This window comes from Podarcis bocagei (genome assembly GCF_964188305.1).
Source record: "Podarcis bocagei genome assembly, chromosome: 10".
Classification (NCBI taxonomy): Eukaryota; Metazoa; Chordata; class Lepidosauria; order Squamata; family Lacertidae; genus Podarcis; species Podarcis bocagei.
In genome coordinates this window covers 41,610,117-41,629,131 of record NC_138135.1, presented here as the reverse complement: position 1 = coordinate 41,629,131, position 19,015 = coordinate 41,610,117, and the positions used below count along the sequence as shown (strand labels likewise).

Sequence of the window (19,015 nt, the reverse complement as noted above, 5' to 3'; positions counted from 1 at the left end):
CTTTGTGGGAGGAAAATCTTAACGCTTTAAGAAAGCAGACTGAATTCTGCAGAGAGATGAATTCTACATCACTCCAAGTTCCCCTGTTTATTTTTTGTCAATGGCATTTTAAAAAAAGTTTGTGGTGACATAGTTGTTAAATAAACACATGCCTCTCTCCTCCAATAGGAATTGGTTGTGTTACCATTTAAAATCCAATGCACAGAACCTTTAATCCTTCATGTATCACTATGTGTAAGAGTCTGCATGTCAACAAGATTTATCTCTTAATACACACTTAGACAATAGGTGTTCTTTTGATTAATCTTGTGGCTAATTGTGTACTGAATGTACAGCAGCAAATTCCATCCAATTATTTTCTCAAGGATAATGACTAAATATACAGTACTTACAGATAACTGCACCTTTTAAATAATGCCTCAGCTTAAGCTCATAAATAATAGTTTACTCTGGTAATGGCACTGAAATCTATGGTGCTGATATACTGATCCTCTTAGTCAACAGAGAATTCTGTGCCGGCTGCTACACACAGTGTTCTTTTCCACTGAACACACAATTGCTTCATTGATTGACAGTACTTGTCATCTGTTGGGACACAGGGAGTGGAATGCTCAGCTTTCATCCATTCAAACAGGTGATGAACAAAGCTACAACATCAGTCATCTGCTTGGGCAGTGTACATATGATGCAAGAGTACAACCTTACTGCCACGTGATGCGAGCTTTTTCTCCTGTATACCTTTCTGCATGCACAAAGGAAAATCAAGAAGGAGAAGACATGTGCAGAAATGTGACACATTGTAACTTATTGTTCAGAAATTACCAAAGATCTGAGGTAAGAAGCTACCCTTTAAAACCTCATATGAAGGAGAAGAACTTAAGAATAGTTCAAATGGTCCATGTGATCAAGCATCCTACTTCCCACCGTCAAAGCCCACAAGCAGGACAGGAAGGCAATAGCTATCCCCTGATTATATACTCTCCAGCAACAGGTACTTTTACCCATTTTACATCTGATGAAATTGTTTTGTAGTATTTAGAATCTGTATAGATGATTTTATCATTTTAGAGTTTGTTAAATTGATTTTAATCAATCTTAGAGCTTGCGCTTCTATGTTTTATTCTGTTTAATATGTAAACCACTTCAATGGCTTTAAGTTAGGAAGAGGTTTAAACATTTGTTTATTATTCTTATGATTATGAAGATCCTGAAAAAATATCCAAGGGTGATTTGGATTTTTCTTTGAAAGAAAACCACAGATACAAATAAAAGGAAAAACTTTGGGTCCATGTGCATCACTAGAATTTACTATAATATGAAAGGGCAAAAGAAATAATCAAGAGGTCTTATTTGCTTCCCCATCAGTTTTATAGCACTTTACTATTTCTTAATCTCTTTCCCTGCTATTGGTCATATTATTGCCTTTCATCAAACATATATACCAACAAGAAATCATTTTTTGTATTTATGAATAACTGCCTGCAAGAAAATGTCTTTCTATATTCTGCTATATTCCTGAGCTGCCTTGTGGGACACCTTTGGGAGAAAAAAGGTTAAGGAGTAAACCCTACACAAATCCAGAGTAGAATCCACAGTGGATGGTCCCTTGCACCTCCTTCTGGCAACTCCTGCAACCAACATGGTGCCAAATGTATTGCTCTGCTTTCCTTTGGACCACATCATTGACACCAAGAGGGGGTTCTTGCCATCTGGGCAGCCCAGGACCTCCATATCCATTGCCCAGACTTGCGCCCCAGAGAGGACTCTACACAACTTGACTTCATCCCCAGAGATGCACTTCATTTTCTCTTGAGACAGATGGATGCCAACAGCAGCAATCTGAGCTCAAGTTATAACCTTAAGCAAAGCAATGAGAAACTCTTGAGAGGAAAGAATGAAGAACCCAGTGGATTATGTACCTATCAGACCTTTGTTACAAATATACATTCCCAGGAAATGAGTTCGCCATACAGCAGCATTCAAGCTATCAAAACATCAACAGAAGAGAGAGTGAATGAAATATTCAATGGCTTTCCTCAATAAGAAAGGTAATAAAGAAAGCTATTGCTGGCAGCCACCCATTTGAAAAGGTAATATGGCTGTTTGCAAGCTGAGCAGTGCTTTTTTCTCCCTTCATTGAGCAAAGTTCCCTGCCGTTGAGTAACTGAACTTAATTTCTCAACGTCAACATCTCTGCTAATCCCATACCCGCTTTCAAAGCCAGCTCTGTTTAGCTTTACGTACTGAATGTTTTACTTTCAAAGCAATAGGTGAAACAGGAAGATTTCTCTCATGCTTCTCTACCTCAAAAGGGAAAATTACAAAATGACTATTCTGCTACTTATTTAAGTGGGAAATTGGCCTTTTATGTTCATCAATCCAACTTGCATACATAAAGCAGGAGTGAATGGTATGTTTTCAAACTGCTTTACTTTTACCTTTGCTCTATACACAAGTTCCAAGACTTTTTAAAAAATACACTCACTGATCCCCTTGACTCCTGCAATCTTCTTTTTTATCTCTGCCTACTAGTAATTTTGCCTCAGCAAATCTGTTAAACTTGGTCATTTTAAGTGATCCTCAATGAGACACTGACTATTCCCCCCATTTATTTTATTTATGTCCTTATTACGGTTGTATCCAGTGCTGGGTTGCCTTTTCAGAAATCGCTTTCACTCATAAAACTTTGGCCTCAAATTGTTGCTGCCAGACCTCTTCACTTAAACCCTCTGTCTTCTCAGCCATTCTTGAGAATCACTGGCTAAAATGTGGTGCCCCAATTTATGCTAACAGAACCCTCTTGCATGAAGCAAATTCACCACTAGAAATACCAGCATCTCCATGACAAGGCACCCTTAACAAACAACAGTTCCTAGAATTATTTGGGAGAAGCCATGACTGTTTCAAGTGGCATAGTGCTTTAAATGTATGGTGTGAATATGGCCTTAGAGAGTTCATGAGAGAGGCAATATATGAACCAGGAACTTCCTGATTCATAGCTCTGTTCTATGATACACCATCTCATAACAACAATGCACCAATTTAGGCAAAACTATGTAGTGCAATGGTCTCTAGACACAAAGATTATTCTTCAAACATCTTTATCCATCACAGAGTAGGCAGTCAATATACCCCAAGAACCACCTCCCCCCACATAAACTAAACCCATTCATCACCTCAGGCCCTTCTCTGCAAGCCCCCATGGAAGGAGTGATGACATTGAGGCCTTTTCAATGGTGGCTCCCCACTTATGGAATTATCTCCTCAAGGAGGCACATCTGGAATCATCACTATCTTCGTTTAGGTGTCAGGCAAAAACATTTCTTTCTACTGAGGCTTTCAGCATTTAATTTAGAGAGCTTTAGGTATTTGTGGTCTCTTTTCAGTGGGTGGACTGTGTTAGATGTAAATTTTTTTTTCCATTTTGTTTTGGTTTTATACTGGTTTTAATCTTTGTAGTATTTTGTAAGTTGCTTTGGGTTACGTTTTGTTAGAAGAAAGACTAATAACTGCAATAAACGATCATAGTCAAGGTTGGGGATGATCTATAAAAAGGTTCACTTGGGCTCCAGACCTTGTCAGCTTGGAGCTGTTCAAGGTCCCACGCTGTTGCTCTGGTCCAACACTACCTGCTCTTCTGATTGAGTGGTTGATTTAGAACTGCTGCTATCTTGCACCTCTCTTCCATATTGGAAGGTCCAACTCATGATCCACTTAGAAGAGATTGATTAGATTAGGAATGATGAACCTGTGGGCCTGCAGATGTTCTTGGACTTCAGTTCCCATCATCCCTGCTCAACTGGCCATGCCAGTTGGAGTTGATGGGCATCTCAGACAACATTGGGAGAGTCTCACATTCTATATCTCTGGATTAATTGATCCAGAATATGTAATATGATGATGCATCAAGATCCCACCATGAACATGGTAACAATATGAAAGGCACATTACAAAACCTCTAACTATAGCGCTAGCAGAACCATAAGTTTAGGGTTAGTGGAATGTTCAGTGTAAAATGTTCATCTTAAGGAAATGGATTCTAAATCCAAATTAATTTTAGTTTATCGTAACAAATTCTTTCCAGTTTCACACCTGAAGCAGATGGAAGGCGACTGCATCAGTAAATCAGTCCCTTCAAATTACTGTGGTTTATGAAGCTCATCTGCATTTTAATCAGACATAAAGGGTTTATTCTTGGAAAACCTCAAGAATGCCAGTTTTTGCCACCTGGAAATACATGGGAGAATTCATAGTAAATCAAATAAAATATGTTGCACATTTTAATTTTGCATATATTTCTCTCTTGAGACTACAGTGTTACATAGTTACAGGTATCAATATTTTTTACTAGCAATGATATATTAGAATTCAGATAAGAAGCTGATTTTTTGCCATAAGCCCATTTAATTGGCGATTTAGGACTTTTTCAACAGTGCTACAAAAGTGCAATAATTTTAAAAATCCAAATGTAGTTGTGACACCTTCAAACAACTTCTATAATCTGAGTGTGGGTCAACCAGTTCCCATTTAGAGAGAGAACTGATGTATTCCAATTAGGATTCCCTTTATTATTATGTTATGGTTTATTATTATTGGGTCATAAATGCAGCAAAGAAATGCAAAAAAGTTGCATTTATAATAGTTTAGTTTCAATCAGCTCAGTCAAATTAAATGAGTGAATTCATGGGTATCCATCATGTGCTATGAAAATCCCCTTGTAAGTGCACAGAATTCCTTGTGCTTTTGGAGGGAAGAAGAATTTCATCAATCAACCAATTTAAACTCAGAAAAGAAAATAGTAGGAGTAGCTAACATGAAATGCCATACTGTGGTTCCCATTAGCGCCAGTCAGCATGACTAATGGCAAGGGATGATGAGCGTTTTCCACCAACACCTGAAGGACAGCACATTGGCTAGCTTGCATTACAGACTCTGATCCAGATGCTCAAGTGCCCAGCTCCCAAAACTAACTATTCCACTTATCCTTTTCTTCAGTTTTATTTGTTGCTTCAAACAGTTCCTTACAACCATACACTCTTCACAACCATATTTCAGATCTCTTTCCATCATATGACTGCATCATCATCAACTTTTCCACTTTGCTGCTCAGGTCACAAGGAATCAGTTGGATAACTTCATTCTCTTTCCACCCATCTGACAAATAATTTCCCAAAGATGAAAAAATGTGTGTACTTGCCTATAATATTTTTTTCCAAAGCTACCATACTCCTTGACCACATGCATTTAGTTTTCATAATATGTCACTTTTTTAATACTTTAGTTTACTGTTATTTCATTTAATTATCACAACATACCCTAATTGTTCGTGTTGGCTGGTGTTTATTTAATATCTTACTTTTTTGCTCTTGCTGTTTTCAACCATGGTGGTAGAGCTGAAACTCCATACCAGTATTGCATTTAGGATTCCAAGCCTCCACGGTTTTCTTGAAGTCTGGAGAGAAAGAAAAAATCATAATATATACCTCTTCAACTTATTACCACTAGTACTATTTCATTTACTATGAGTTGGATCCAACACTGCCCGTCTACGATCAATATGAGTTCACTGCAGACTTTCATGAATGAAAGTAGGGTGGGGACCATTTTTAGCCTAGCAAACTCCCACATTGTTTCACAGCATCCTCCAACCCTCTAGAGCAGCTGGGCCAGCCCTATCATTAAGCAGAGATGGATGCAGCAAAGTGATGAGAAGCGCCAGCTTAGGAACCCCCAAGGGGAAGAAGGCTCAGAGCCGGTGGATTGGTTGTGGGACTACAATGAGTGGTTAGAGGCAGAAGATTGGGAGGAGGATGTGTCAGAAGCTGAAGAAGCAACAGGGTTTAGTGAGCAGGAAGAGACTGTGGAGGCGCACAGTTCTGACTCAAGGCAGAATAGGGGGATCAAGGGGCTGAGTAGAAGCAGGTTGCTGAAGACACCAGGGAATCCCCCTCTCCTCCTGTGACCAGCTCCCATCCCCCCCGGTCTCCCAGAACACAGAGACAAATAAAAAGGACATAACAAAGAGAGACAAGACAAAGGAGCCTTAGGCTGCTGGTGAATAATAATAAAAATAAACATAATAAATAAACCTTTATTGTCACTACACCACCTGTGTGCAGTGAAATTAAACGCCCCCCCCCCACATACACTCAGTCATGTTCACGCTCTGTGTGCTTGTCAAAAGTCAGTTACACCACTTTTTATTTTCCATTCAGCAGCCCAATAGCCCACAGATAAAAACGGTTCTTTAACCTGTTGGTGTGGCTGACTATACTTCTGTATCTCCTGCCCGAAGGTAGGAGATTAAAGAAGTGCTGGCCAGGGTGTGAGTCGTCCCTAAGAATTTTCCTCGCTCTCCTGAAGCAGCGGTCATCTAGCGAACTCTGAGGACAGCCCATAATGTCATGTGCTGTATTTGCCACCCTCTGTAGGGACTTCCTGTCTATGGGTCAAACCAGCATACCACACTGTTATACAGTATGAAAGGACACTTTCTATTGTGGCCCTGTAGAAGGAGATCATCAATTTTTGTTTGATATTATTCTTTCACAGGGCCCTGAAGAAATGGAGTCTCTGTTGGGCCTTCCTAACCACCTGGGTTGTATTGATTTTCCAAGTGAGGTCTTCACTAAGGTAAACTCCCAGAAATTTAAAGGAAGAGACTCTCTCCACACACACACCCCTGATATACAACGGGGCTAGTTCCTCTCTCTACCTCCGAAAGTCCAACACCATCTCCTTTGTCTTGCTGATATTTAGGTTCACGTTGTTCTCTAGGCGCCATGTGGAGACTTTTTGAACCTCCTCCCTATAGGCTGATTCATCTCCACCTGTAATTAGATCCATTATGGTGATATCATCTGCAAATGTAATGATTGTGGTGGATGGATCAGATGAAATGCAGTCATATGTATACAACGAGTACAGGTAGGGACTCAGCACACATCCCTGAAGGAACTGGGGGAGGAGCCTTAGAAAGCAGTAGGAAGAGGGGAGGGAACTTCAGTCCTTGCAACTGAACTGCCTCATTGGGGCAAGACCTACTGGGAAGAGTTGCTGTGATCACTAGGCCTGCACTGTTTGGGTTTCTTTGAATAAAGAGTTAACTTCACTGACACTGAGTATTTTATTGATGACTTACTCTACGTTGTCAATCCGGCACTTTCTTGAAATATTCAGTAACATCATTATGAATTTTAGTGAAGGAAGTGAAATGGGCTAATAGAATAAAGTTAGCACTGACAGTGTGACACAACTCACAGCGGGCATCTTGTCCATCAGTATAGGAAAATGACCACACCTCCAGGTATGTTAAAGCATGGGGAACTAGGCAGCATTGAGCAGCAGAATGGCCTGACTCAATAATTGTTGTTTGCCCTCCTGCTTCATTATGGAACCTTTTATAGCTGCTTAATTCAGGTACTTAGTTGTGAATGCTGCTAATCGAAGTAATCATGGAAAATTAGAGCTTTTTCACAAGGCAAGAACAACGTCTGCATTTATAGTCACATAAAATAGCAATAATTTCATTATGTGCTTTGTCACTTTCACCCTCATATAGTTCTTTCTACCCTTCTATATGCTGTATGCATAGGGATGGGGGAGAGACTTTGTGGATGCCATAAGCATTTGCTGAAGGTTTGCTTGACACACAATCCAACCATCTGCCATGCTGCAAGTGTTGACATGTCCCCAGCTGTCACTGGAAACCTGACTCCAATCTTGAGGATTGTTAAAGCATGTGAAGAAGAAAAGCATTCTTATTGCTTGACAGTGACCTTTTGGTAAGAAACTCAGTGAAGTTCAAGCCTAGCTAGATAGACAGACAGATGGATATTATGGCCATTACATGATTGCAAGGATGATTGCAAGGGCAACTAGCGGAGGCTGTTGAGCAGAAATGACTCACCACACCACTTTATCACAGAAGATTCCATAAACCAAAATAAACTACACTTTTCTCCACAATCAGGGAGATTGCTTGGTGTGGTGAGATGTTTGCATGCAGTAGCTTGCAACTAAAGGTAAAGGGACCCCTGACCATTAGGTCCAGTAGCGGACCACTCTGGGGTTGCGGCGCTCATCTCGCTTTATTGACCGAGGGAGCCGGCGTACAGCTTCTGGGTCATGTGGCCAGCATGACTAAGCCGCTTCTGGTGAACCAGAGCAGAGCACGGAAATGCCATTTACCTTCCCACCGGAGCGGTACCTATTTATCTACTTGCGCTTTGACGTGCTTTCAAATTGCTAGGTTGGCAGGAGCAGGGACCGAGCAACAGGAGCTCACCCCGTCGCAGGGATTCAAACCGCCGACCTTCTGATCAGCAAGTCCTCGGCTCTGTGGTTTAACCCACAGCGCCACCCACGTCCCATAGCTTGCAACTAGGCGTGGGCAAATATGGCAATTTTGGTTTCTAGGTTTCTCTTCCCGCCCCCCATCTCCACATTTCCACTTCAGTCTGCACAAATAATATATAATGCAACTGTTAATGAAATCAGTGACCATTTGGAGGCCGATTGCCAACCACCTGTTTAAAAAATGTATGGACATATTGACTAATTATTAACATTGCCCAGTCAACATTTCCTCAACTTAGAAAACAACAACCACTGAATAAATATTCATGTCATCAATGTAAAAAGAGAGAGAAAAAGTCACTAATTATGCATATGCATCTGTGCTGAAGAAATACTCAACACTGCCAAGAGACTTCAAATTGTGGATCCGTTTGGGATCTGAATAGCCTTGCATTGCAAATAATAATTTCAGAGAGAGTTGTAGTTCTTTCTTTGCTTTTAATATCATGTATGTCCAGGAAAACAAATGTTACACTTTTATTTTTAAGCAAACAGAAATGCATCATGAGGAAAACAAATTATATTTGTGCCAGATATTTAGATTCCTTCCTTCTTGCATAAATTGTTCAAATTGTACATTTTCTTAATGTTCCTGATTCAATTTCCCAGTAATGTGAAAGATTCCTTGGTAGCCAGTTACTGTTCTTTCTGACCTTTCACAAGATAGGTAGTAGCAAAGAAATTTGATAGTTTGGGATGTAAATACAAGGATGGACAAAGCAGGAAAGCACTGCTGGGTTAGAAGCACCCTGAGGGGCAGTAAGAAACTACTCTTTTGCTTTTGGGGATTTGAGGCAAGATCAGTCCTTTGCTGCATATTGTAGAAGTAATTTTTGTCCCAATGTGCCCTGCTTGAATATTTCCAACACGCATATTACAAAGACACTTTGGGGTAAATAAATGCATATAGAAAGTGGAACACAATAATGCCAGCAGCCACCACCTCCAACTCCTGTTTAGGCTCTCCACACATGATTGGGAACACTGCTTTTTATTAGTGAAGCAACCCAAACTTGTAACTGGTCAGTCTCAAGGACGAATCTGATGTCCAGATGAATACAAAGCTTTGGTGTCTCTCTAGTGAACTGAAATATTCTTGTAATTCTAACCAAGTTTGATTATGAATTAATTCATTGTTTGTACACATTCATGTTGAGCATGCATCTTTGTTCATATTCAGATATTGATTGCTGCCGACTCTTGACTGAGGTATTAATTGGCATGATTTCTTCACCACAAGACACCAGGGAGGATTACAACAACATAATACACAATTATAAAAACCGATAAAACCATTACAATTATGAAACAAGAAAAGTCATTTCACTTGGAGCAGGACAGTATTCAGCAAAAGAGGTGAGTCCCACAAAACGAAATACTGTACAGTAGCTGTCAAAGGTCAATGTAAAGACGTGTGCCTTCATAATATGGTGAAAGGTAAACAATAAAGCACATAGGAAAAGCTAGACACATCTCTGTGGGGAGGGTGCTCCACAATTTAGGAGGTGCCACAGATAAAGCTCTCTCCTGGGCTGCCATGTTGCACACGTCTGAGGGTCATGGAACTATCAAGAGAGCCCCCTCAGTAGATCATAGCATCTGAGAAGGTTAACTGGAATGAAAGCAGTCTTTCAAACATTTTGGACCCAAGTCATTTAGGCCTTCAAAATACTAAACCAGACCCACCAGGTGTCCCTATTTTCCAGGGACATCCCTGATTTAGAGAAGGTGTCCCAGTTTCTGATTTAATCCCAGAATGCCCTGCTTTTCCTTAGAAAAATGGGGGGGGAAATTAAGGATGACATATTTTTGGATAATACTTTTTGTTTAAATCTTCAATAAAAATTATACAAAAAAGAAAAAGGTAGCCCCACACAGAGCACATTGCAGTAGTCCAATCAGAAACTCACCATAGCATGGAGTACAGTGGCCAGGTCATCACTGTCCAGGGACCACAGCTGGTGACCCAGCCATAGCTGGGAATGGGCACTCAGCCTCTGAGACTACCTGAGCCTCCAAAGACCATGCTTGATTCAGGAACACCTCTGAGCTACAAATCTGTTTCTTCCAGAACACTGTCAAGCTAAATACCATTCCTGTTCTCAAAAGCTGCTCCAACTGTTTTTACAAGCCTCCTCACAACTTGCACAAGTGGAAGAATAAAATAAACAAACTGGTGGTGTAATGAATTTTGGCAGGGAGAAATCTCTCTGGTTCACTGTGAAATCCTCACCTGTGTACCTGCACTATACCCTTATAGTATAAACTGAAAATGTATCCGACAGGGGAAGATTCAGCTGGTAAGTTTATAGATATATTGGAAAGAGCAGGTAGGAGGTGCTTTGTCTAAAAAGAAATATGTTTTCACTCATTCCTCTTGCAAAAAAAATCAATGCCGCTCACACCTGACATTTCCTACTCTTCTATTCAGGCACAAGTAACTCTGAGCCCATATTTATTTATTCAACTGTTAGAATGCTTTTGCACTTATTGTTGGCATCCATCTGCCTCAAGAGACAATGGAGTGTGCCTCATGGAGTGAAGTCAAACTGCTGGAAAATCAGAGCACTTGCTGTGGCTGCAGAGACTGGTAACTTGTAACTGCTGGCTCCCATATTCTTTTTGCTGCGTTAGCTGCACCAAAGTGACCTTTCCAGGATACAAGCCTGGTACAGTGGTAGCTCGGGTTACAGACGCTTCAGGTTACAGACTCCGCTAACCCAGAAATAGTACCTTGGGTTAAGAACTTTGCTTCAGGATGAGAAGAGAAATTGCCTGGTGGCGGCGTGGCGACAGCGGGAGGCCCCATTAACTAAAGTGGTCCTCAGGTTAAGAACAGTTTCAGGTTAAGAACAGACCTCCAGAACGAATTAAGTTCTTGACCTGAGGTCCTGCTGTATAGAGGTCCTGGGTTGTCCAGACAATATGACCTCTCTCTCAGCCTCACTGATGTGGTCCAAAGGAAAGCACGCTTGGTTGCAGAGTTGCCAGAAGGAGATGTACAAGTTGCCATTCAGCCATCTTAGGGACTTTATTCCAGATTTGTGTAGTATTTACTCCTTAGTCAGGGGGAGAGACTCCATTCTGGGCTTCATGCATTTCAGCTGCAACCAGCAAAGCAGTTGTCCATGATTACCAGATAGGGAACAAACTCTACTATTTACCTGCAGCAAGCAGATGTTTTGTGTGTGTTTCTGAAACCCAGCAGGCTAGGATTTACTAGATGTGCACATTGGCCCAAATTACAAAGTGAATAGGGGTGATTCAGGTGAGGTTTTCAAAAGTCAAAGTCAGATTGCATTGTTATCAAGGTTTATCAAGTTATTTCATGGAATCCTTAAAGTCCTGAGGACCTCTGTAAACTTGGGTATCCACACAAAATGTGTTGGCATTTAAAATAAAGCAACCACTCCGTTGTTGCTGCTGCTGTTGCTTTATTGCTATTGTGTTTGTGGTTGCTGTTGAAGTAAAACCAAGGTAACTAGGAAAGTTACCCTGAACTCAAGAGGAGTGGAGAGAACCTTGATTTAATGACTAATAGGTCTAGGTTTAATCACATTGAATTATTTTCCTAGGCCACAATTAAAGTGATTTGTAATAACTAGTAGTCTTTTGTTTTCAAATGGTTGCGTTTTTCTGCAAGTTCTGCCTGGGAATGCAAGGTGTTCCAAAGAGCAGTGGACTACTGACATTCATCCCAACTGCTTTCCGATTCTTAACAAATAAAATCAATACTACAGTCAAATTGTCTTCATTCTACTGGCTCCCCCACCCTTTCCTTAGCCTTCCTCAGTTTGCATTTGTTTGGTTACTAGTTTGGCTACCAGTTCGCAAACTTTTAGGAGAGCTCAGTTCAAAGCAGCAGCAACAAGAATTTCCTTATATATGTATTTGCAACATTTGGAAGTAGCTTGGTCTGTTTAGGATCTACTCTGTATGATTCCAATTCTGTCCATCCTATGCATTTCCAATTTTCAAACTGATAGTTGTAGGCTGGAAGCATAGGAGAGGAAACATGATTTCTATTTTTGATGGTAAAGCCTGGGCATGCAGGAGAACCACAGCCCCTCTCATTTTGAGGTTGCATCTCCCCAGAAGGGGCAACTTTGTCTGTAAATTTCACCCAGTTTATAGCCAAAAATCAAAAAGTCAGAGAAAGTTTCTCTTGATTTTTTAAAAAAATCATATTTAAGGGTGCCCCATACAAAAACTTCTGGATTGATCTGATTCACACCTCAATGACAAACTGAATCTGAAAGACACAGGGTGGATCCAAATTAGATTGAGTTCATACTACAGTGATACCTCAGGTTAAGTACTTAATTCGTTCTGGAAATCCGTACTTAACCTGAAAGTGTTCTTAACCTGAAGCACCACTTTAGCTAATGGTGCCTCCCACTGCTGCTGCACCACCGGAGCCCAATTTCTGTTCTCATCCTGAAGCAAAGTTCTTAACCTGAAGCACTATTTCTGGGTTAGCGGAGTCTGTAACCTGAAGCGTATGTAACCTGAGGTACCACTGTATAAGAAGTTGAAATGTTTGGGTCCAGACTTTTTATTATTATGCATTTTCTATTAGACTTATCTGTCAGACTGATACATCTCATCATTCTCTGGTCAAAGTGTCCCATTCATGAGCCTGGTGCTGATCCTTTCAAAGCAGATATGTTATGTTATCCCATCTTCTTTTTTTCATTCAAATGACCAAAGAGTTAAACTTATACATCTTAAGTGTGCACTTAATTATATGTCATTTTACTTTCCGCATGAAGCCTACTTCCTTGAAGTTCAAAAACATCTTAGTCCAATTAAAAGGTATAATTTCACTAGCTCTGTGCCTGCATTCTGTGGAACCAACATGACTACAAAGACTGTGACCTAAATTTATCCTGCAGCAATATGTAAATTTTATAATTCATATGGATGAGCTTGGGGAAAATAAAGCCAACATTAATAACTTGAGAGGGAGTCACACAGATGGGCCATGGATGTGTTTATGCTTTGAATATGTGATTTCCACTTTGGACTGTTTCTGTCTTTCGTTGTCTCCAGCTGGGTTAGCCACAACACTTTAAAAAAGAATACACACATATGGATTGAGTTCTCTCCCCTTCCCTCCCTGCTCTCTCACACTTGCTCACCTCAAAAAGCACATCCCATGAAATTATAATCTGAGCCATCCTCAGATTAATCAGTCTTTAAAAACATCTGATATGACACAAACCTCACCAAAGTAAGCAGATGCAACTGTTTACCAATTAGCGTTAGGATTGACTCTGTCTTTATTTTTAGTAAAGAAAGAAAAAGGTTATCTACTGGGCAAGTCACTTGAGATTTTGAACGAATGAAGGAAAATATTCTGATGCACTGTAGTAAGAGTGATGCTTTAATAAGATCTACAAGCAGAAAACAAATTCCTTCTTTGTATGTTGCCATGCTTTCTTAGTATTAATGTCCTGGGGAGTAAGGCAGCACTGTAAATATTATACATAAGCGTGATGTATCATTTATTTATTTATGCACAGTGCTGTAAATTTTATTCATTTCTTAGTTCAGATGGCCATTAAACTATGGCAATAGCCATATTTTTAAGCAAATGTTCTTGTGTCTGTTGCTTATAGCTCTGCTCTGTGTGTGTTTGTGTGACGTTTTCCTCCAATGTTATTTAAAACATTACTGCTTTTTTAATCATTGGGCACCCATGGGATTCCTCCTCAAGATTAGACCCCAAGGGAAGCTCTTCTAAGGAAAGTGGAATGTCTCTACCCTTTTCTTCTTGCATCCACATTCCCAGGTCCAACATTGCCTGGGCCAACAGGACTAGTACAGTCAAACTGAAAAGCTGCCGATAAAGTTAGATAAAAACAAATGAATGCACATGGGAGAAGAGCTGTGTTAGTCTATTGCAGACAAAAGCAAATGGTCTTAAAGGACTCTGTGGGTACTCTCTCTCTCTCTCTCTCTCTCTCTCTCACACACACACACACACACACACACACACACACACACACACACAAATGCCAATTTATTAGAATCATTATTACTTCCACCCTCTGCATTGTTTCCTGGAGGTAAGCTCGATTGAACTTCTTTCTGGTTGCATGGATTCAACTTGTAAAACATATTGAGCGTTTACAAAAGATCATGAGCCATGCAAAATACAATATTGCCAAAAAAAGGTACCGTTTAAACTGCAAGCAATCTTGTAAAAACATTGTGCCATTTAAACTGCCTGCATGAAGTACTAGCCCCATCAAAAAGAAGTATCAAGCTTCTGTTTGATTGTTTCCCCAATCTCTGATTTACTCTATATCAACAAACTTGAGAGCCTTATTATCACTTCATTCACTTGACAGAACAAGGAGGATCTCGCAGTCATGCTAGTACTCCAGCTCTGGGTGAGCTGCACTCCCCAGTGTTTTCTGCTCATTACATCAACGTATTTGATTAATAATATTAGTCCCTGCCATTTGTTTCTCTCATTTTAGCTCAGGCTGTAGGGAAGTCCCCAAAAGACCTAATTTCCAGAAAAGTTCAAATGCCAGCAAAAACTTCAGACTTTAATGATACTTAGAGAAAAGACACTGATTTAATACCACTGTACTTTCTAGTGTGCACAAGGGAGCTCTCAGAAGTCTTTCATGTGGTGTGCTACCGTGCTTCCAGAGGATTTAGAGATAGTATTAAGTCCTCTGAGGTTTGTGCAATGAGTGACTTCTATTTACTATTCATTAACGTACTCTAAAAGACAAGCCCTCTCATTCTGGGGGTTCTGCACTAAGTCAAAAATAAAGGGGACACGAAAAAGAAGACAGATCGAAGGCAAGCATTCTTGTCATTGTTGTGGACGGATGGTGAGGCATTTGGAGACACGTGGCAGTTTCAATACGTATTCAGTGCACAACTGTGTCTCTTGAATTGCAATCTGTTGGTTGCTCTCCAATAACTTTTCACCACTTTGTGCAGGATATTTGGGGTGGGGAAGAAACAGCATAGGGCTGTAGGACTGTGTTAGGGTATCTGATTTGCATGCGGGTACAATCCCCAGAGTCTCCAGGGTAGAGTTGGAAATGTCTTCTTCCTGAAACCCAAGAGAGCTGCAGCCAGTCAGTGCACATAGGACTAAGCAAGATGGAGGAAAAGGTTTGACTTAGAATCAAATAATTAGACAGTTGAAAGGGACCCCAGGGTCATCTAGTCAAGGCCTTTGCAATGGAGGAATCACAGCTAAAGAATCCCAGACTCTCCCAGACCATCCAACCTCTTTTTAAAAATCTCCAGTGAAGGAGGTGGTATCGGGCAACTTCCTAAACTCCTTTGTAATATATGTGTCTACCTTCTTCTCTTCTTCCTCTTCCACCATTATAATTACTTCACTCATATACCTGTGCATTTCCAAGCACAATTCAAACTGTTGGTGTTGACTTTTAAAGCCCTAAAAGGCCTCGGCCCAGTATACTTGAAGGAGTGTCTCCACCTCCATCGTTCTGCCCGGACACTGAGGTCCAGCTCCGAGGGCCTTCTGGCAGTTCCCTCACTGTGAGATGTGAGGTTACAGGGAACCAGGCAGAGGGCCTTCTCGGTGGTGGTGCCCACCCTGTGGAACGCCCTCCCATCAGATGTCAAGGAAATAAACGACTATTTGACCTTTAGAAGACATCTGAAGGCAGCCCTGTTTAGGGAAATTTTTAATGTTTGATGTTTTATTCTGTTTTTAATCTGTTGGGATTCCCCAGACTAGCTGGGGAAACCCAGCCAGATGGGTGGGCTATAAATAATGTGTTGTTGTTGTTGTTGTTGTTGTTGTTGTTGTTGTTGTTGTTGTTGTTGTATTACTGAAATAGGCCACCATTTCTTAGGAACTCAAAAATGTAGAATTCATTGCAATTGATATATTAAAGCAATAAATGCACATACATATACATATGAGAGAGAGAGAGGGAGAAACAGAGCAAGCGAACACTATTGAGTCTTGAGGGCCAGGAGGAACAAATAAGCTTTCAACGAATGTCAAAAGCACATCACCATTTGTGCTCAACTTATTTCAGAAGAGGGACGATTCTGTAAGGTGGGTACCACAACAGAGAGTGCCCTCGCCCTAATTAATACAAGATAAGGACATAGGAAGTAATCTAGGTGCGGGGGGGGGGGGGCAGGAATTTCCAACCCAGTGAAAGGAATCAGTGTATCTCATTAAAGGCCTCCAGGGGAAAATGATTCTGTCAGGATGCCCAGACAAGGACTGATGGGCCACAGAACCCCAAAATGGTGCTTTGAGCATGGCAGTCACCCTGGTTTGATGTATGTCATGGGAAAATCCATACCCTTGGTTAACCCTGCCTAATAATCAGCCAGCAACTGGGTTGGTTCATTCAGGATACACACCAAATACATGTGCCAAAACCTGCTAACATCTGTAATCAATAAAGTTGTGGCTTGTTTAAATCCCAAGCAGCTGTCCTGTATTTATAACAACCTTGCCCTGCCTTGGCTCCACCACTGTGCTTGGACACACAATGATTCGAGGCACTTTGAAGGCACATGGGCAGATTAGCATTTATATTATAATAACTATGCAAGAGCGAAGGGATGCTGAATTAAACAAGGCTTCACTAATTAATTTTGGGGAGAATACTTTAGATTTTAAAGGTCCTAATGAGCTTCTTAAATCAAGCACTTTAATTATACAGGTTAATTAATATTGCTCCAGTGCTCTAAAAATACAGAGCACTTCATAAGGTCTACGAAACCATCCTAATTAGTCACAGAAAAACATTTGATTCTGGGACATAGAGCAAAAGATATTGTTGTTGACATTTTAGGATCCCTTTATCTCGTTCTGCTACTTATTTTTACTAGCTGAGCATAATTGATACAGGCCCACAAAATGAGGCCATCTCTGAGGAATATTACAAGAGTGCCAGCTGCCCTGGAACTTTGAGGAAAGCACCTTTTGCACATGCACCTGTCAAATAACTTGCCTTGCGCAACCTGCACACCATGTCTGAGAAGTACAGTAAGGAATACAGATAAGATTGGCCTCATCATTATTATTATTCACACGAATTAGAACAGAACACAGAGAGAAGTTTGTTCATGACCTGTTTTACAAGAATGTGAAGCTTGCGGGGAAAGCAGGCAGCATCTAGTCAAAGCAAAGTCATGTTCACACCATACATTCAAAGCATTAAGATACCACTTTAAACAGTCATGGCTTCCCCCAAATAATCCTGGGAACAGTAGTTCATTAAGAGTGCTGAGAGTTTGTAATAGACCCCAATTCCCCTCACAGAGCTACAATGGTCAGAGGATGAATGGATTATTAAACTACTTAGAAATTGAAATTCTGGGAGGGGAACATGAGCCATACACTTTTCAGCTTCTAAGTGGAAGTAACCAGAAAGTACTTCAGTGCCAGGCTAATAGTACTTCACTACCATCAGATAAATTTCCACAGATTTTAAGCACTTCCCAAGGAAGAGAGCAAAATGGGTGCTGCTGATAGATAGTTAATTGAGTTAAGAAGGGTGCACTTCTCGGCCTGTTTACCTCACAAAAGAAAAGACTGACTACTACTTCAGTACATTAGGAAATATGAACATTAGGAATCTATTGCCATGCACTGCAGCCTCCACAATCCCTCTCTACCCCCCTCGCAGAATCCAGCCATTTTAAAAGCGGGGGTGTTCATTTAATTCTAAAAGTTCAGAATCCAACAACCTTTTAGGTTATTGGGGTCTGCCCTCCCAGAAAATACGAAGACTTTTCCTGTAATTTCAACACACATGAACCCTATTCTTGTTTCACAGAGGATACCAGTTTTTTTAAAAAAAAATATATAATAAAATGCAGTACTCCCAATGAAAACAGCTGTCATTATTGAGCTGTGACAGAAAACAAGATGGCAGCTACTGCTGTACACTAAAATCCCTAATGGGTGCACCATTCTTCCTAAGCCCCAGGCTGTCAAGTCTATTCACATCAATGGCTCTTTCAAAAAGTTTTTTCACCAGGATAACAATAAATAACCTTGATGACTTATAGAACTGAGTTTACAGAGCTTTTTGTTCTCTTCTGTTTTCCACATATATCTTTTCAAATATAAATAGACCAAAGCAAAAATCTGCACAAATTTTTAATTCATTGAGAGAAAATGAGTTGGCTTACTGAAATCTATAAGCAGTCTTAATGAAAGAATGAGAAACAATAGGTCTATAGAAGCAAAAGGGGGAGACACTAGGAGGGAATCAATCAAAAGCAGTCCTCCTTGGAATAGCAGTAATGCTTCAAGGACACAAATGGCACACTGGAAAATGCTTCTACTTATACCAACTCCCTGAACAGTAACAGCAACACAATAAATATTTCATATACCAAAAGACATTATCCACAACGAATAAACTAAGGTTAAGTTTCTTCATCCTGTTCCGTAAGGCGAAACGGTTCTCTGAGGACAATAAATTCAACTCTAACACTGAATCAACAACCACCGCAATGTTCTCCCTACCAAACAGGATCTTGTTATTATGATCACAGAATTCTAAAGCACAAAAAAAATCAAAAGCCGATCTGGCAGAATGCAAGGTCATCTGCCCATTATGAATCTGTGTGTTCCGGGTTCTGAATTCCCATGAAGCAGAAACAACATGCAGAACCA

General features: G+C 40.5%; 1 protein-coding gene and 1 long non-coding RNA gene across 5 annotated transcripts in view; one reads left to right on the top strand and one right to left on the bottom strand.

The window, feature by feature from the left end:
• Positions 1–19,015, bottom strand: part of MGAT4C (MGAT4 family member C) — a 323,744-nt gene that overhangs the window by 246,212 nt on the left and 58,517 nt on the right. For 3 of the 4 annotated variants that reach the window (XM_081211244.1, XM_081211245.1, XM_081211248.1), the window contains one exon: positions 5,357–5,452. In XM_081211244.1, coding sequence (XP_081067370.1) covers positions 5,357–5,383 — 27 coding nt within the window. In that variant the 5' untranslated portion in view covers positions 5,384–5,452. Of the gene's footprint in view, positions 1–5,315; positions 5,453–19,015 lie in introns of those variants that run through there. The other variant, XM_081211247.1, reaches the window with a different exon arrangement.
• Positions 636–10,547, top strand: LOC308596346. The gene is made up of 4 exons (XR_014012473.1): positions 636–834; positions 1,819–2,048; positions 9,539–9,714; positions 10,430–10,547. It is a non-coding gene; the product is annotated as an uncharacterized lncRNA (long non-coding RNA).